Source organism: Drosophila santomea, chromosome 3R (assembly GCF_016746245.2).
Source record: "Drosophila santomea strain STO CAGO 1482 chromosome 3R, Prin_Dsan_1.1, whole genome shotgun sequence".
Lineage (NCBI taxonomy): Eukaryota > Metazoa > Arthropoda > Insecta > Diptera > Drosophilidae > Drosophila > Drosophila santomea.
Window position 1 is genome coordinate 12904398 of NC_053019.2, and position 14193 is coordinate 12918590.

A 14193-nucleotide genomic window follows, 5' to 3' on the forward strand; every position below is an offset into this window, starting at 1 on the left:
CAAATCTGACAATGCCAAGTGCCAACTGCCAACACGAGGCACACACGGAGGCCAAAGGACGCCAGATCTAGAAGAAAATAGCTGCACTGGGACAAATTTTAATTATAAAGCCAAGTTTATTGCATTAAATTTTTACAAAATATAAAACCAAAAAAAATATGGTAACCCATTTATAAAAATTAATTAATTGCAAGCTTTTTAGGTAGTTTAGTATTCCCAAATGTATTTAAAAGCAAAAATAATTAAGCGTTTAGTTGAAATTTTTTCGCGTGTATCTGCGGGCATTAGTGTGAGTGTTCCAGGTAGTTAGTTAATTAATATTCCCGTTGCCGCACGTTTCATGTTTGCATTAATTTGGCAGGTAACTTGTCAACATTGTTGTTGTTGCCGCTGTTGGCCCTTTTGGCCTGATGAGGATGTCGGTGATGCTGGGCTTTGTCTAACAAGCTGCACACACAGATACCCACTCACACGTCGATAGACAGCCACACGGATACAAACACACTAACTTACTCACACAGATAGGCTTTCAAGGAGACACGCGCACACGCTTGCCAAACTGCTAAATGTATGTTCTTGGCTTGTAATTAGCAAAGATCGAAGTGATTTAATTACTTGGGCAAACTTTTAACATTGTCTACATGGCATACAAAAACTTGGCTGCATAATCAGGCCGATACGTTTGCCGAGCTGTTATCAATATCACTGGATATTAAGCCTTGTTTACCCGGCTTATAATCAGATGTGGTATTCTTATCATCGATGCGAAATGGCTGTAATTAGAGTTTGCCAATTGCCGTCGTCAGCGCTCTAATAAGCCTCTAATTAAGCACTTGAGCGGGCTCAGAAGTCGCACAAGTTTTTTTTGGGGTGGTAAGAGTTCAACTCCGCTTTGGGTTTTCTAATGCATAGTGAAATGGTCCCAAGAAATGTCATAATCTCTTTTATTCCTGATTTTACATTAATTTTTTTAAATTTTATATTTGCGCTGATAATAAAGATGTTGTATACCGATATCAATGCTATTACTTCTATTCAGATTCGTATGATATTCGAATGAGGCATTTATGTCAGTTTGTGCAACATTAGAGTCGCATAAACCCAGTAACAGCCGTCCACCCACACAAACACGAGCTAATCAGGCTTATTTGTTCTGTCTGAGTTGGCTGGCCTGACTTTTTGCCAAACTGGCTTTTATTAAAAGCGACAAAAACACACAGCTAACGATTGCGCATACGCCGCGTATGCCGCCCGAGCACCGAAACCGTATTCTAAACCCAACTCTGTGCCCGTTCAGGGAGTGTTACGCCGTGCTTTGCGGCTTCGCATGTACAAGTAATCTAATTAGTTTTATGCTAATTAGCACGCGGCTTTAATTTAATAAATTATTATAGCGCATTATTTGGCCAAACTACACGCAACTGGAGTGGCGAAGAGGGTTTGGGTATTGGAATGTTTACGGCTCGACTGATTTGCGTTGTCATTTCGCAAATCGGTGAATAAAGCCAAAGATTCGGTTAGTTAAAGCGGTTTAAAGCCCAATCCAACTAATACGAAGTGCCATTGCTGAATATTTTCGAATATGTTTTCGCTTTCCTTTATTGATTTTTAAATAATACAACAAGAATTAGATGTCAACATTACTAGTAAATTTAATTGAAACATTGGCTTGGCTTTTAGTTGTTATTACAAGTGCGCAATTATTCAACAAATCAAGCTTAAGAGACGGCAATTGGACGTTAAACATTAAATCTGTAAAAGGAACACAATCTACAGTTTATAGGCTTGTCGCATCATAAGATCAAAATAAGCGTCGTTGTCAATCGAGGCGCTGATCGTGGCATAGTAGTTGATAAATTCCTCCCTGGTCACGATGCCATCCGGATTTGGAGCACCCACCTCGAAGTTTTTCAGGAACTGCGTAAATATCTGGTTTTCCGTCATTTCGCCACTCAAATATTTCGGATGATCGCGCACCGAGTATACATTCTTCAAATCGACAACAGTAATTTGGCCATCGCCATTGGCATCCATCTTGTCGAAGGCCTTTTCGATGATGCTGATACGCGAATTATTCATTGGAGGCTGAAAACAAAGACGTTTTAAAAAAAACATTGTTTTGCATTAAACATCAATTTCACTTACACGCAATTTTACCAGGAATTCAGTCATATTAATGTTTCCACTGCCATCTGTGTCGAAGCTGTGATATAAATTAAAGATGGTATTTACGATAATCCCTATTGACTTAGAAGTGACTTATAACCTAAACCCTTTTCTGAGGGGCTTTAATTCTTATGACTCAATAATTAATTAAAACTTTTATCGTTGAACTACTCATTGAGTTTTCGATCATAAGCCTAACAGCTAAGAGCTGTAGTTTCAATTTGTCATTGAAATTGGCAATTACCAACCTGGAGAACATTTCATCGATTTCGGAATCACTCAGGTCCAGACCGATATCCGTGACTCCCTTTTTGAATTCCTCGGGACTGAGAGTTTTGCTGCCATCGTCGTCCATCACCCGGAATGATCTGGAAATACAAAACGAAGTCAGAAACGAGAGCCGCACAAAAATAATTCGCAATATGAATGGAAAAATGAAAATATATTCCTATTATTGCCACGGGACAAAGCCAGCCGGATAAGAATATGCCATTGATAGATACTCAGAGAAGTGGGCGGCCGTGGAAGTGGGAGTGGCAGCTCATTCAGCTATGCATTCGATGCATTGAATTTTCCGGCTGGCAAACAAACAAATTGCATAAATACAAATGAAAATGCGCGCTCACGAGGACGAGGCCAATAGGCACAGCCACCATCCGACCGACAAGCCAACAAACAAACAAATGCACATACCGTACATATGTTGCAGATGCGAGGATTTTGTACAAAATGTCTATATATTCAAAGCGGGAAATTGTTAGCAGACAGCCGGGAAAAGCGGGAAAAACAGGTGGGGAGGCTGGAGGTTTTGGGCGGTGGGCGGTACAGGTGGACGCGGTTTAGCTCTACGATGCTCTACTCTGCTCCCAGCTCAAATTGAAATAAAAACTAACAGTGGGCTGAGTCAAACACTGTGGGGATTGTGGAAAAGGGGCGTGGCAGGTCGCTATACTGAAAGAAAAAGTAATTTGCATACGCAACAAAATATTATTTAAGATCTACAGTGCATTTATTAGGTTTTCCAGTTCAGCCTTAAAATAAAAAATTTAAATATAAGTTTAATTCGTTAAATTTGATTGTGGGACTCCAGATTCTTAGAGATTTTTTTAGAGTGCGGCCTTGCTCGACAGCAACTACAGAAATCCAATTATGTTTGTTTGCATTCAGTCAGCGATTTTTGCCACTCCCCCTTCGGCACCCTCTTCCTCAGTCTTCCAGCGAGCTTCATAGTTATAGTTTTTCTATTTTTCCCTTTTTTCCTGCACGGCCTGCACACACTTGAAAGCGCTTTCGAGAATGTTAGTTCAACATGCACTCGAACTCTCGGCATGCTCGTATTTACATGCGCCTAGCTGAGCCCGAACTTAACATCATCATCAGCAGCAGCGGTAGCAGAGAAAGCCGGCAAAGTTTCAGTTTCATTTGCCATATTCCCTGCCCAGCTCCGACCATCTTCACCTGCCCTTTTCTGGCTATATGTTCTCTATTCCGTCACTTGTGGGACCCTCAACGATTTCATCATTTTAATACTGCCCCTCGGGGGATGCAACGCTACACAAGAGGCTCATCTGCATCTCAGGCGAATAATGGGGGAATTCAGCTCACATATCTTGCACCTCTTCACATCTCGCATTTCGCATGTTGCCAAAAAGCTGGATAAACCTGGCACATCCTAGGAAGTCAAAAAATGCGTAAATCCATGATTTATAAATTGAGTGCCCAACCAATTCTAAAAAAATGTGTATGTACTATAATAACAAAGGTGTTAAGAACGCTTTTATGAAAGCCTGTTTAAAATGAAAACAAATTACATCCCTTGCCGGCCGGCAATAGGAAAATATCTGTAATATTATTAATCCCTATACTTTGAAATACTATCGACTATCAAAGCTGATTAAGTATTTAGCCAATTTCATACTGTTCTAAGAGAATTACCGCTTCGCTTACCAAAAATGTATGCAGATAAGAAACAAATAGCAAACAAATCCAGTTGCGAGTGTTTCAGAATCCTCCGTATGAAGCCTCCTGTATCTGAAACACACACAACTGGAGCACCATTATGCAAACAGTCAGCCGCACCTAAGCCTAAGCTCCTGATTCTTTGCCCAGTTAGTTCAGTGAAGTGGTGGGAATCGGGGGCAAGGGGTTAGTCGTTATAGCCAGCTTACCTGGACAAACCCAAGATGCCGGTGGCACCGCGACTGAAGCACTGCAGGCGCAATTTGTAAATTGGATCCTTGTCCAACCCGTTGGCCAACTCGCGTTTGGCCAGATTCTTCAGCTCGGCCTCCTTGCTGTAGGCGTTTTCGCGATGCATCTGCGAAAAATAAACACACATATTGAAATTAAACTATAGTCGTACTGGCATACCCTTTGAAGTTCTTTGAAGTCAAATCAAAGACGTTCCTTTTCCTACCTGATAAGTATATCAGTCAGATAAGTTACAAAGAAGAAATGTTTTGGTGTGGCACATGCTGATGCTGCCTTCGCTCTTCCAATTATAATTTATTTCACATTCCTACTAATGATAAACTATCTTAGACAAAAAGTATTTAAATAAATGGAATCTAGATTTACTTCATCCTAATCTCAAATACGCATACGAATATATTTGTTTGCAAACAGCCAAGCAATAACAAATGATTAAGTACTACTTAAGACTAGTATATTATACGAACAGCGTTTTTCATTCCTTCATTTATATTTGGGTGTAGTTAATTAACATCTAAGATTCCTTTGTTGCGTGTAAGGTTCCTTAAAAGCTGTCAATTGCCCGCGGGCGATTTACAGGAATTTGTTTGATATTTAATTTCTGTGTTTACGCCGCTACAATAATTGTCAGCTCAGCAAATATTTTTCTGGCCGGAAAATTTGATAGCCCATGATTGCCAGCAACAGCTATAGCCGAGGGCTATTACACCCGGAATTGATTTACTTTAGCTCAAAGGCGTCTAATTACACCAGAAGGTGGCATGTAAAGTCGTCGTACGTTGTCTCTAAGAAACCAAAACCGCTTGTAATTTGTCTAGATGATTCACATTTTAAATTAATTTGTCCAAATATAACTTGTCAGTCACTTATGGCGCACTCACTTCACGCTTCAATGGCATTGAAAGGCTTGCCAGCAATTCCGAGTCTTAAATATAAATCTAAGTCAAACAAACTTTGTAAAATTAAAACCGGTTTCGAGGCCAATGAAGAAATCACTTTAGGCAAACTTATGCTTTGACTTCTGTTGCCACAGTCAAAGACTTATGCACTAAAGAATAAATGAGCATTTGTCTGAAAACGGTCGATTAAGTCTCACATATAAACATAACATACTTTAAATGTTTCATGGAATGGAAATTAATGATGTCCAATATTTTAAATTTGAGGCATTTTAGTTTCTTTTTAATGTAAGCAAACCTAAACCAAAGATCCGTTGCAAACTCTAAATACAAAGAAATTATTTACGGTGTGGATAAATAGCAAAGGGTGGGTCTCGACCCCCACCAGGTGGCACTTGGCTCAATGAACCGTGCAGACTGGAGGTCCAACTAGTTTGATTAGCACTCAATTTTGTGGGCGAGGGTAAGTGTGTGCACTCACCTTAATATTTTACGCGTCAATTCGCAATAATAATAGTTCCATCAACAAATGTATATCGTACTAATGTATGCGCGACGAAGACAGGGACATTGAATTGTAAATACACGGGAATTGAAGTAGATTTGATTGGCTTATTAAAGGATAGAATTATTACTCTATATATAAGTTTGGATTTGCGGATAAAGCGCTGACCTTAGGCAGTGAAATCCCATTTAATGTTGACTCATTGATCAGTTTAGTCAATGCCGGAATTGAAGTAAACAGACCCTGAAGAGCCAAATATTTGTTTTCCAAATCAATAAAATTGATTTCGTGATTCAGAAGGCAACAAAGTTACGGAGTTTCTGCTAAACCTTGAAACCCTTACTGGGGAAAAGACTGACGAGGCCGGGAAATTACATCGATTGATGTGATTTGAATAGCTGTCATGCCAGTCTGAGTAAACAACCATGAAAAGCTTTTATTCGAACTTTTTTATATTTATGTAGTATAATTATACAGCCACTGGGAGTCCCATTCCCGATGACCCCGTTAGATAGTCAGTTAGACAGTCACGACAAATGCGGCGTGAGTAATGAACAGGGTCCTAATTAGCAGCCCCAGGTGGCACTTTAGTGTCCTTAGATGGCACACGCCATTCGGTCACAGGACACCGGAAAAAACTCTGAAAACTAATATGTAGCAATGAACCAAAGGGCAAAAGTAACCAAAAATTATACTAGAAAAGAAGTTGATGCATTTTATTCCGTACTTGAACAAAAGCAGAATTAAATATACATTTTACAAAATTGAAAATGTCTTGATTTATATACTTCAGGAAGTAGACATTAACCTTAGAAATGCAGATCGATTTTAAGAATTGTAAAACTGTAAAGCTTTCTTAAAGGGTGCTCCACGGGTCTTGGCAACAAATGTTGCCGGGCAACAATGCACCTTTGAAGGCAAACTGCAGCATCCTTGCCGGAAGTCAAGGTCGTCTGTTGTATCGATTTCGCCCGAGCTCTCCCTCTCTAATATAATATGGCGCATACGCCACGTATGCAAAAAGTGAAATGCCATCTAACGAGGAGAAAAAATGGAAAGCCAAAAGGAAGAGATGCTAACGAACTGCGATAGAACATGAAAAATAAATTATGGCTTTATTGAGGGTAAGGGTAAACAAAAAGACGATTTAACACGTCAGCAGGACGCTGAGTGCGACAGGGATAATGGCGACACACACTGGATACAGGATATGGAATACAGGAGACTCGCAGGACAACGCCAGTAAACCTACGCCAAATAAAGCAAATAGGTCACGTTCAAAGACAACATCGATTAACCATAAATTGCGAGTTAAGCAAAAGAAAGCAAGGACAACGTTAAAAGCCATTAGGACGAGCCAGGACCTGGCTGAGTTTAAGAATGATTTGTGCGTGTCCTTATGACACGAAACGCCTGATTCTGAAACTGTTGCGTATACCGCGTATATCCGGAATATAGAGATGCGATGACATGCCTCCTGGTTCGCTAACAAGCAGAGTATCGGCTACTGACAACGCCAGCTGTCGCTCCAAAAAAATATAAAAGATATATGTGGAGGAAAAAGAATAGCCAGCATAGCAAAAGGAGCGACATGTGCATGGGAAAACTTTCACCATAATTAACAGACATGTCGATTATTTCTTTGCCACACTTTTTACCTTTCCCGGCAGCTGCTGACACTCAGTGTCTATTATTATTTTATTCCAGCTTCAACAGTTTTAACAGTTTCAACTTTTCACACTACACAATGTCGCAGCAATACGGAGTTTTCCACGCACGTGTCGCGTGTGCGGAGCGTTCGCAACGAATGAGGAAAAGCCAACACCACCACCGGGGCAACCACTCACCCGTTGCAACTGTGGATAGTTTCCGAGCCCACACCCACACCCACACCCATACCCACATACCATCGCCATAAGCGGCGTCCTTACCCAACCGACAAAAAGCACAGAAAAAAAGGAGACGCTTATTCATTTCTATCTAATCAAACTTTTGGGGTATCTGGTTGATTTATAATAACAACACGGACAAATGGATGCCCAATAATGCATAAAACCAATGAAATAATTAATTAAATTAAATTTAAGGCAAACTCCAGTTTATACCACGTTGTCTTTACAGTTTTTACTTTGGTTGTGTACTCCAAGCCTCTGTTGGTACCTAAAATTTTAATAAGAACTAAGCTGGCAGATAAATTCATAATACGAGTTTATGGTTATTCTCAGTGCACTGTAAAAAAAGCTTAGCAACAGCCTTGTTTTGCTGCCAATCGTCAACGGATGCATAGATACATTTTTACGCGAGCTTTTGTGGCATGTCGCACTTTGTTTAGCTACATTTTTTTCGTTTCCCCTTTCCGATTGTTATTGAGGCGCTCACCTTCTATCTTGGGAGAATGGGGGTGTTCGGTATCACATTTTTATGACGCGACACGGCATTATCATTACCGCTTTTTGTGGCGCTGAAGTGCATAAAATTTATGCGCGCATATCATGCCACCGTTATGCCAAATTGATGTGCACTTTATGAGTTGTGCTTTTCAGTCGTGGATGCTCTTCGGAAGTTTTTAGTACTTTTGTGGAATTAAACGCTTTTACATTTTTATTAAGTGTAAATCTTATTTGCATGTCTGCAAAACAAAATTTTTAAAATTAGTCAAGCATTAGGAAAGAGTGTTCAGTCCGTCGGAGTCATGACATGAGTGGTTTTTATGCTTGTTACATTTTCATGTGACTATCAATACACTATCAATATTGCGAATGAGCAAAATATTTTGAAATAGTTTGGCAGAAATAACAATAACTAATAAGAATCGAAGACTTGTAGGTTTTTTTTTGTATGTATAGTCCAGTGGTAAGCGCAAAGCTTTCTGTGTGGTTTCCAACAGGTCCTAGACCAAAATGAGCTTTACTCGCCAAGAAAGCTATTGAAGGAGTGAGACATTTCTAAAATGGTGCCACTTTCATCGCAATTCTTATCCTTTTCCAGAAATTACTTTAAATTTTGAAGCTATTTTCCACTTGTTATTATCTCCATTGTCAGTGCGCTCGTCACATTTCTCATTTGGGGTAATGAAACGGTTGCTGCTCTAATGCGACTGCCTTCTCGTGGGTTTATAAGTAAGAAAGATTGCCCCATCATGTGGGGGGATTGGCGCCTCCTTGTTGGCCAACCACTGGCTGTCATCAGCTGGCCCCAAACCCCATTTTACTCCCGGGAAATCCCTCACTTCTTGGCCATATCATTTTGCCAGTGGCATTCTGCGTGCATGTGTGCATGGCTCGCTGCTTTTTACTGTCAACTACATTTTGTCAAATTACTTATGCAAATCTTTCAGCTTTTACAAGCGCGTCGTTGCCACGACATCAGCGACACCCCCCACACCTTTTTTCCCCTCCTCCCCTTATTTTATAACAAGGGCAGCGTAAAAAGCTCGTTTAGCGATGCTGCAAAAGTTATTTTGCCCAAGAAAAATTACGCTCAAATCCTGACATGAAGTGGCTGCGGTTCCGAGATCCCGAGACGCGCCCATATCACGCACAGTAACACACAGAGTTTCCCTGCGGGGCGGGGGCGTGGCTGGTCTCGTGGGCGGACTGCCCATTCATAACCATGGGCGTGGCCCTGCCGCCGGCATTTTCCTGCTCCAGGACAGTCTACTGAAAACCTATTTTGAATACCGCGACACGGCAACAAAGTGTTGGCCAAGCATCTCAGGTATTAGACAAACAAAGTTGCCAGCCAACGGGGGTAAAAACGTGGAAGGAAGGACTACTTGTCGCTTCTGCTGGTTCTAGATCGGCACTGAGAGGAAGTTGGTCCTTTCGGGCTAGGACTGCTGTGAAGGTTCACCCTGAGAATATAAGAAAAAGTATTAGCTTAAAAAAAGCATTAAGACATTCAGTAGTTAAATGAAAGATATTTGGCACATATATTTAATGTAATTTTACAACATTTTTTTGATAGTTTATTCAGATTTCTTCTAGTGTCGGAAAGCAACCTCTTTTTCTCGACCATGGCCAGAGCTTTATGCGCTTATAAAATAAATAAAATTTATGCTGCGACGCATTATTGCCATGTCCTTTGTCCTTCGCCCTGAAGCCATTCACTTCACTCCGCTCTGTTGTTGTATTTAAAAGATGACAAATCGTCGTCAGGTGAAATCAGGGGGGTGGAGGAAACTTCGTCAGGGAACTCATTTTATGCCACTGATAAATTTGTCGCCTGTAAAAACGGTGACGAAAATTGTACATGCTCTCGATATTAAATCTTTCCTTTTGATAAATAAAAACTGTTTTTTATAAAAACAATTTTTAATTTCTTTTGAAGGGATCATCCCAAGACTTTTTGAGGTTATAATTTTTGGAAATTGTGGAAGATATTCTGTAACAAATACAAAGATGAATTGAAAAACGCCATGACCTAAGGTATTTAGAGGTCCTTCTTCTGGACTTCGGAATTTGTAGCCCTGCTTATGATAAATACTTTGCCTTTGTCTGTACCTGGCCACTTGAATCTGACAGTGCTGATGATGGTGACGATACCGATGGTGGGAAGCTGGTGTTAAAGTGGAATGGGAGGCGGTCCACCCGACTCAGTCCATTATTTATGAGTGTGTTGACAAGGAATTATTCTTAGGGTCTATTATTGTGGTAGCCACGGCATAGGCGACCACCGGTTTTCATCTCCAAGCAGCGGGCGTGCAAAATTCCAGATAACTTGCCACTTGAAACGAAGGACGGCGGACACGCGAAGAGCTTTTGTCAAATATTTACTTAATTAGTGAAATGGCGACCTCAGCAGCCGACGCCCTCTGCCACGCCCCCTGTCATACCACTCGGAGCTGAAACAACGGAATGGCCAAGGACGTAAGCCGGCTTTAAAGCTGCGTTTTATGGCCATTGAAATGCGTCGCATGAAAAGTGGAAGTGGATGTCGCGGTTTGGTTGATTGTTGACCCGTCGCTTATATTAATTGAGTTTGCTCTGGTTTTTGACCTTGCCCCATACTTATGAAGGAATCCGTTTGTCCCGGTCGTAATTCCGTTGCTTTGGTAACAATCAGAGTTGCAGAGCAAATCATTAATCATGCCCAAAACCGTTGGGTCATACATCATCGTCGGCTGGCAGGCATTTTTATATGCATGATGTAATCGAATTTAGCCAATTGCAACACTGTCAATAAAGGGCTGGCTCTGAATATATTTTCCCATTCCCTCATAGGATGCGAGAAATCTGCATGGGTCGAAGGAGCTGCCGGCAAAACAATTTACTTGTAATATTTCACAAAAACATCAAACTGTCGTTGACAATTACTACAAGCTAACTTTATTTTATTTAATGAATTCTCCGGTCCTGCCAGCAGAACAAAGGATATGTTCTCGCACAGTACACTGAGAAAGTAAGAGTGTACGACATATGATTACCAAACTTTGGATTCGAAAAATCCTATTTAGCAAATTCTAGTATTGTGTAGTATTGCGCGTCTATCTTACTGAAAAACATATATATACGTATATCGTTTATTAAAAGTTTAAAATATCAGTCTTCAAAAATGCTGATCTGATTATGTAGTTGTATAGAAGGGAGAACTCATTTGTGATAATTTACACATATTTATTATCTGTGAACCAATAAATATGTGTCTGAACCTGTTATCGATAAGAACACATTTTTCACCCAGTGCACTGTATAGATGAACATGAGCGTGTGCAACGCCTAAAATAACTTTGTTCCTTGTAATAAATTATGGCCACAGACAGCTCCTCCTAGTGCCCTCCAGGCTTGGTCCACTCCATATATAATATGTACATACTCGTATATGCTTAAATCTGCCCAACTAGAGCCGCATGGAGTGCACATTTTAAATACCTGATTCTGTTCCGCAAATTGTCCATTGTCTGGGACCGGCATCAACGTCGTTGCCAGGTCGATGGTGAAATCCTCCAGTAATTTGCAAATATTTCAATAGAATATTGCATGCAAAAAAGACGAAACATATGCGCCACACATGGGAACACGTTCCCCGTCCGGGCATCTGCAACAATAAATTTCAAACGAGAGCGGGAATTGAATGGTGGAGGGTCCACTGGATCAGCTCCAACCCCAAATGAAGACAAAATGTGAACACAATTCAACACTCAGTAACATCGTCTGCTATACCGTTTTATGTAAAAGGATAAACTAAATTTGTTGAAAATTACGTAAGAGGGGGAAGAAGCGTTTCCGACCATTTAGTATATATATGTTTTTGATCAGGATCACTAGCCGAGTCGATCTGGCCATGTCTGTCCTGATGTCTGTCCTTATGAACGCAGAGATCGATCGGACTTGGTAGGTAACGGGTATCTGATAGTCGAGGAACTCGACTATAGCGTTCTCTTTTGTTTAGACTCATATCCAATCTGTGTGGTTCTTGTTAATCGTAGTCAAAGTACTGGCTGGGACAAAGGGGTTCCAGTTGTTGGCGATGTGCGAATTTATTAAATCCCGAGGACAATAGATCCAACAGGACTTTCAACACTGAAGGTGCCTGCTTCTAAAATAAGAACGGCTGCTGAAACTTGCAATTCTAATTGCAGCTCAATTGTGCTGGAATCCGTTGGAATGCAAAATAGGTATTAACAAAAAAGAAAACTGACTTCGACAAGTCGAATCTAATATACCCTTGCAGTAATTATACATTTAACAATAATAACACCTTTAAAAATCTGTTTAAAAATAACCAAGCTGTGTATTTTTTGTAATTAATTCATTGATCGACAAGGGTACGTGACACTAAATAAGAAACTTAACATTTCTATACAGTTTTATAACTCAGCATACAATTAATTGACAATTTAAATATTTATGGTAATTTAGGAGCTTTTCTTAAGCCGATTAATTAAACTTATTCATTAATTACCTAAAATAATTGCTTACTCCTAAAATGTTTATTTAGAGGAATTAACATTTCATTTTGATAGATTCCACCTATTTCTATATTTCTATACCTAAACGTAAATTTGTTCGCAAGCTGAAAACATGTTGTTCAATTAGTTTTAATTTTAACACCAGAGCCACATTGATGCATACTTACTGGAAGTTTTTTGGCCATTGTAATCACTGTGCTGGTGTGAAGTTGGTACTGCATCAGTAAGAAAAGCAACTTTTGAAGCCATCGAGAAGCCCTTGTTCCTGTTCCTGCTGTGGCATCCTTTGTTGTCCTATCGCCTGTCTGCAGGTGAAGGCTTTATTAAGGCAGGTGCCTGGGCATCCGAATGTTGTATGTTAAAATTGCGAGCTCGTACGAATAGGAGCGTACGAATTTGGAGGGCGGGCCTGCTGGGCCGGAAATTTGAGCTGTTGCAAATGTGAATTTTCTTGGGATCTGCAAGTCCATTGTAGGCGTTTCTCTAATGCAGTTGACACGTTCCTGTTCCGATTTGCAAAGAGGAGAAAATGGTTATGTCCTGTCGAAAATGGAATGCAGAATGCCAGAAGAAATCAAATTTCCCTACGCTCCTTGATTTGCTGGTCAAACAATAGAGTGGCTTCGAAAAAAACATCTTTGCGTAAATTGTGTTTAAGAAAAGAATCCCCCTTTCTAAAGATAACATTTTCAAGAGGCAAATTCGTTGGTCTACGAAATGTCCTGCTCATAATTGAGATTTATGATTGAGAATTTTTTCATCTTTGCTAATGCTAAAAGGAATTGTGGAAAATATCGCCTTTGGCAATCAAAATACCAAAATGAGAAACACGCGCCGACGGTGATGGGAACTTGGAGCCCAGGAATATGGATTGGCACGCCTAATTTAACCGAAAGCGATAACGAAATGTGGCAGATACAACCGCATGTAGCACCGCATGTGCACCCCCTCCACGACATTGATGCCGCATTTTTAGCTTGCAATCGGCACGAGTCGGCTGAAAATTGGTGCACAAAGCAATGGACTAAGCAAATTGAAAGCAATTTGCATAAATTGCACCGCTGCAAACGCAGAAAGCTGCAAATACCGCTGACTCCGCCAAGGGGGTGGCAACCGATACCACCCCCATGACCTCACCCACTTCTGGACTCCGAGTGCTGACCCCATAGCCCACCCAAAAGCGGATGGACGTTGCAGATTTTGCGGCATTGCCAACATCTGTCCTGCGGGTCAGAGGTTGGGCATTTGGGTTTTTGGACCGGGCCTGGTTCTGTTTCGGCCCAGTGACTAAATTACTTCTAAGGGATAGCCGGTATTACAAAAATAACAAAAATTAAAATGGGTGGAATGCAACTGCTTAAAGTCTATATAATATGGAGCTAGAAACTAGAAAGGAAAATCCTTTGGGTAATAAATAAAATGTGGTTAGGGATCGTACATTCAAACACAAAACAAATCAAGCGAAAAACTTTAAATGGAAATTGCAGCAGGTTTTGATCATT

General features: G+C 40.5%; 1 protein-coding gene across 1 annotated transcript; it reads right to left on the minus strand.

The window, feature by feature from the left end:
- Positions 1 to 1571: 1571 nt before the first annotated feature.
- Positions 1572 to 7578, minus strand: LOC120451934 (calcyphosin-like protein). Its single transcript, XM_039635954.2, has 5 exons — positions 7440 to 7578; positions 4335 to 4483; positions 2415 to 2534; positions 2146 to 2203; positions 1572 to 2085 (listed from the first exon to the last, which is right to left on the minus strand). Exons 2-5 carry the CDS (start codon positions 4481 to 4483, stop codon positions 1771 to 1773), a joined length of 642 nt encoding a protein of 213 aa, XP_039491888.1. The 5' UTR covers positions 7440 to 7578; the 3' UTR covers positions 1572 to 1770.
- Between the last annotated feature and the right edge of the window lie 6615 nt (positions 7579 to 14193).

Coding starts and splice junctions, on each gene's coding strand:
- LOC120451934 (XM_039635954.2), bottom strand. CDS start 4,483: ATGCATCGCGAAAACGCCTACAGCAAGGAGGCCGAGCTGAAGAATCTG. Junction 2,535..4,334: donor GGCATCTTGGGTTTGTCCAG/GTAAGCTGGCTA, acceptor TTGTATTTCCAG/ATCATTCCGGGTGATGGACG. Junction 2,086..2,145: donor AATTCCTGGTAAAATTGCGT/GTAAGTGAAATT, acceptor CTTTGTTTTCAG/CCTCCAATGAATAATTCGCG.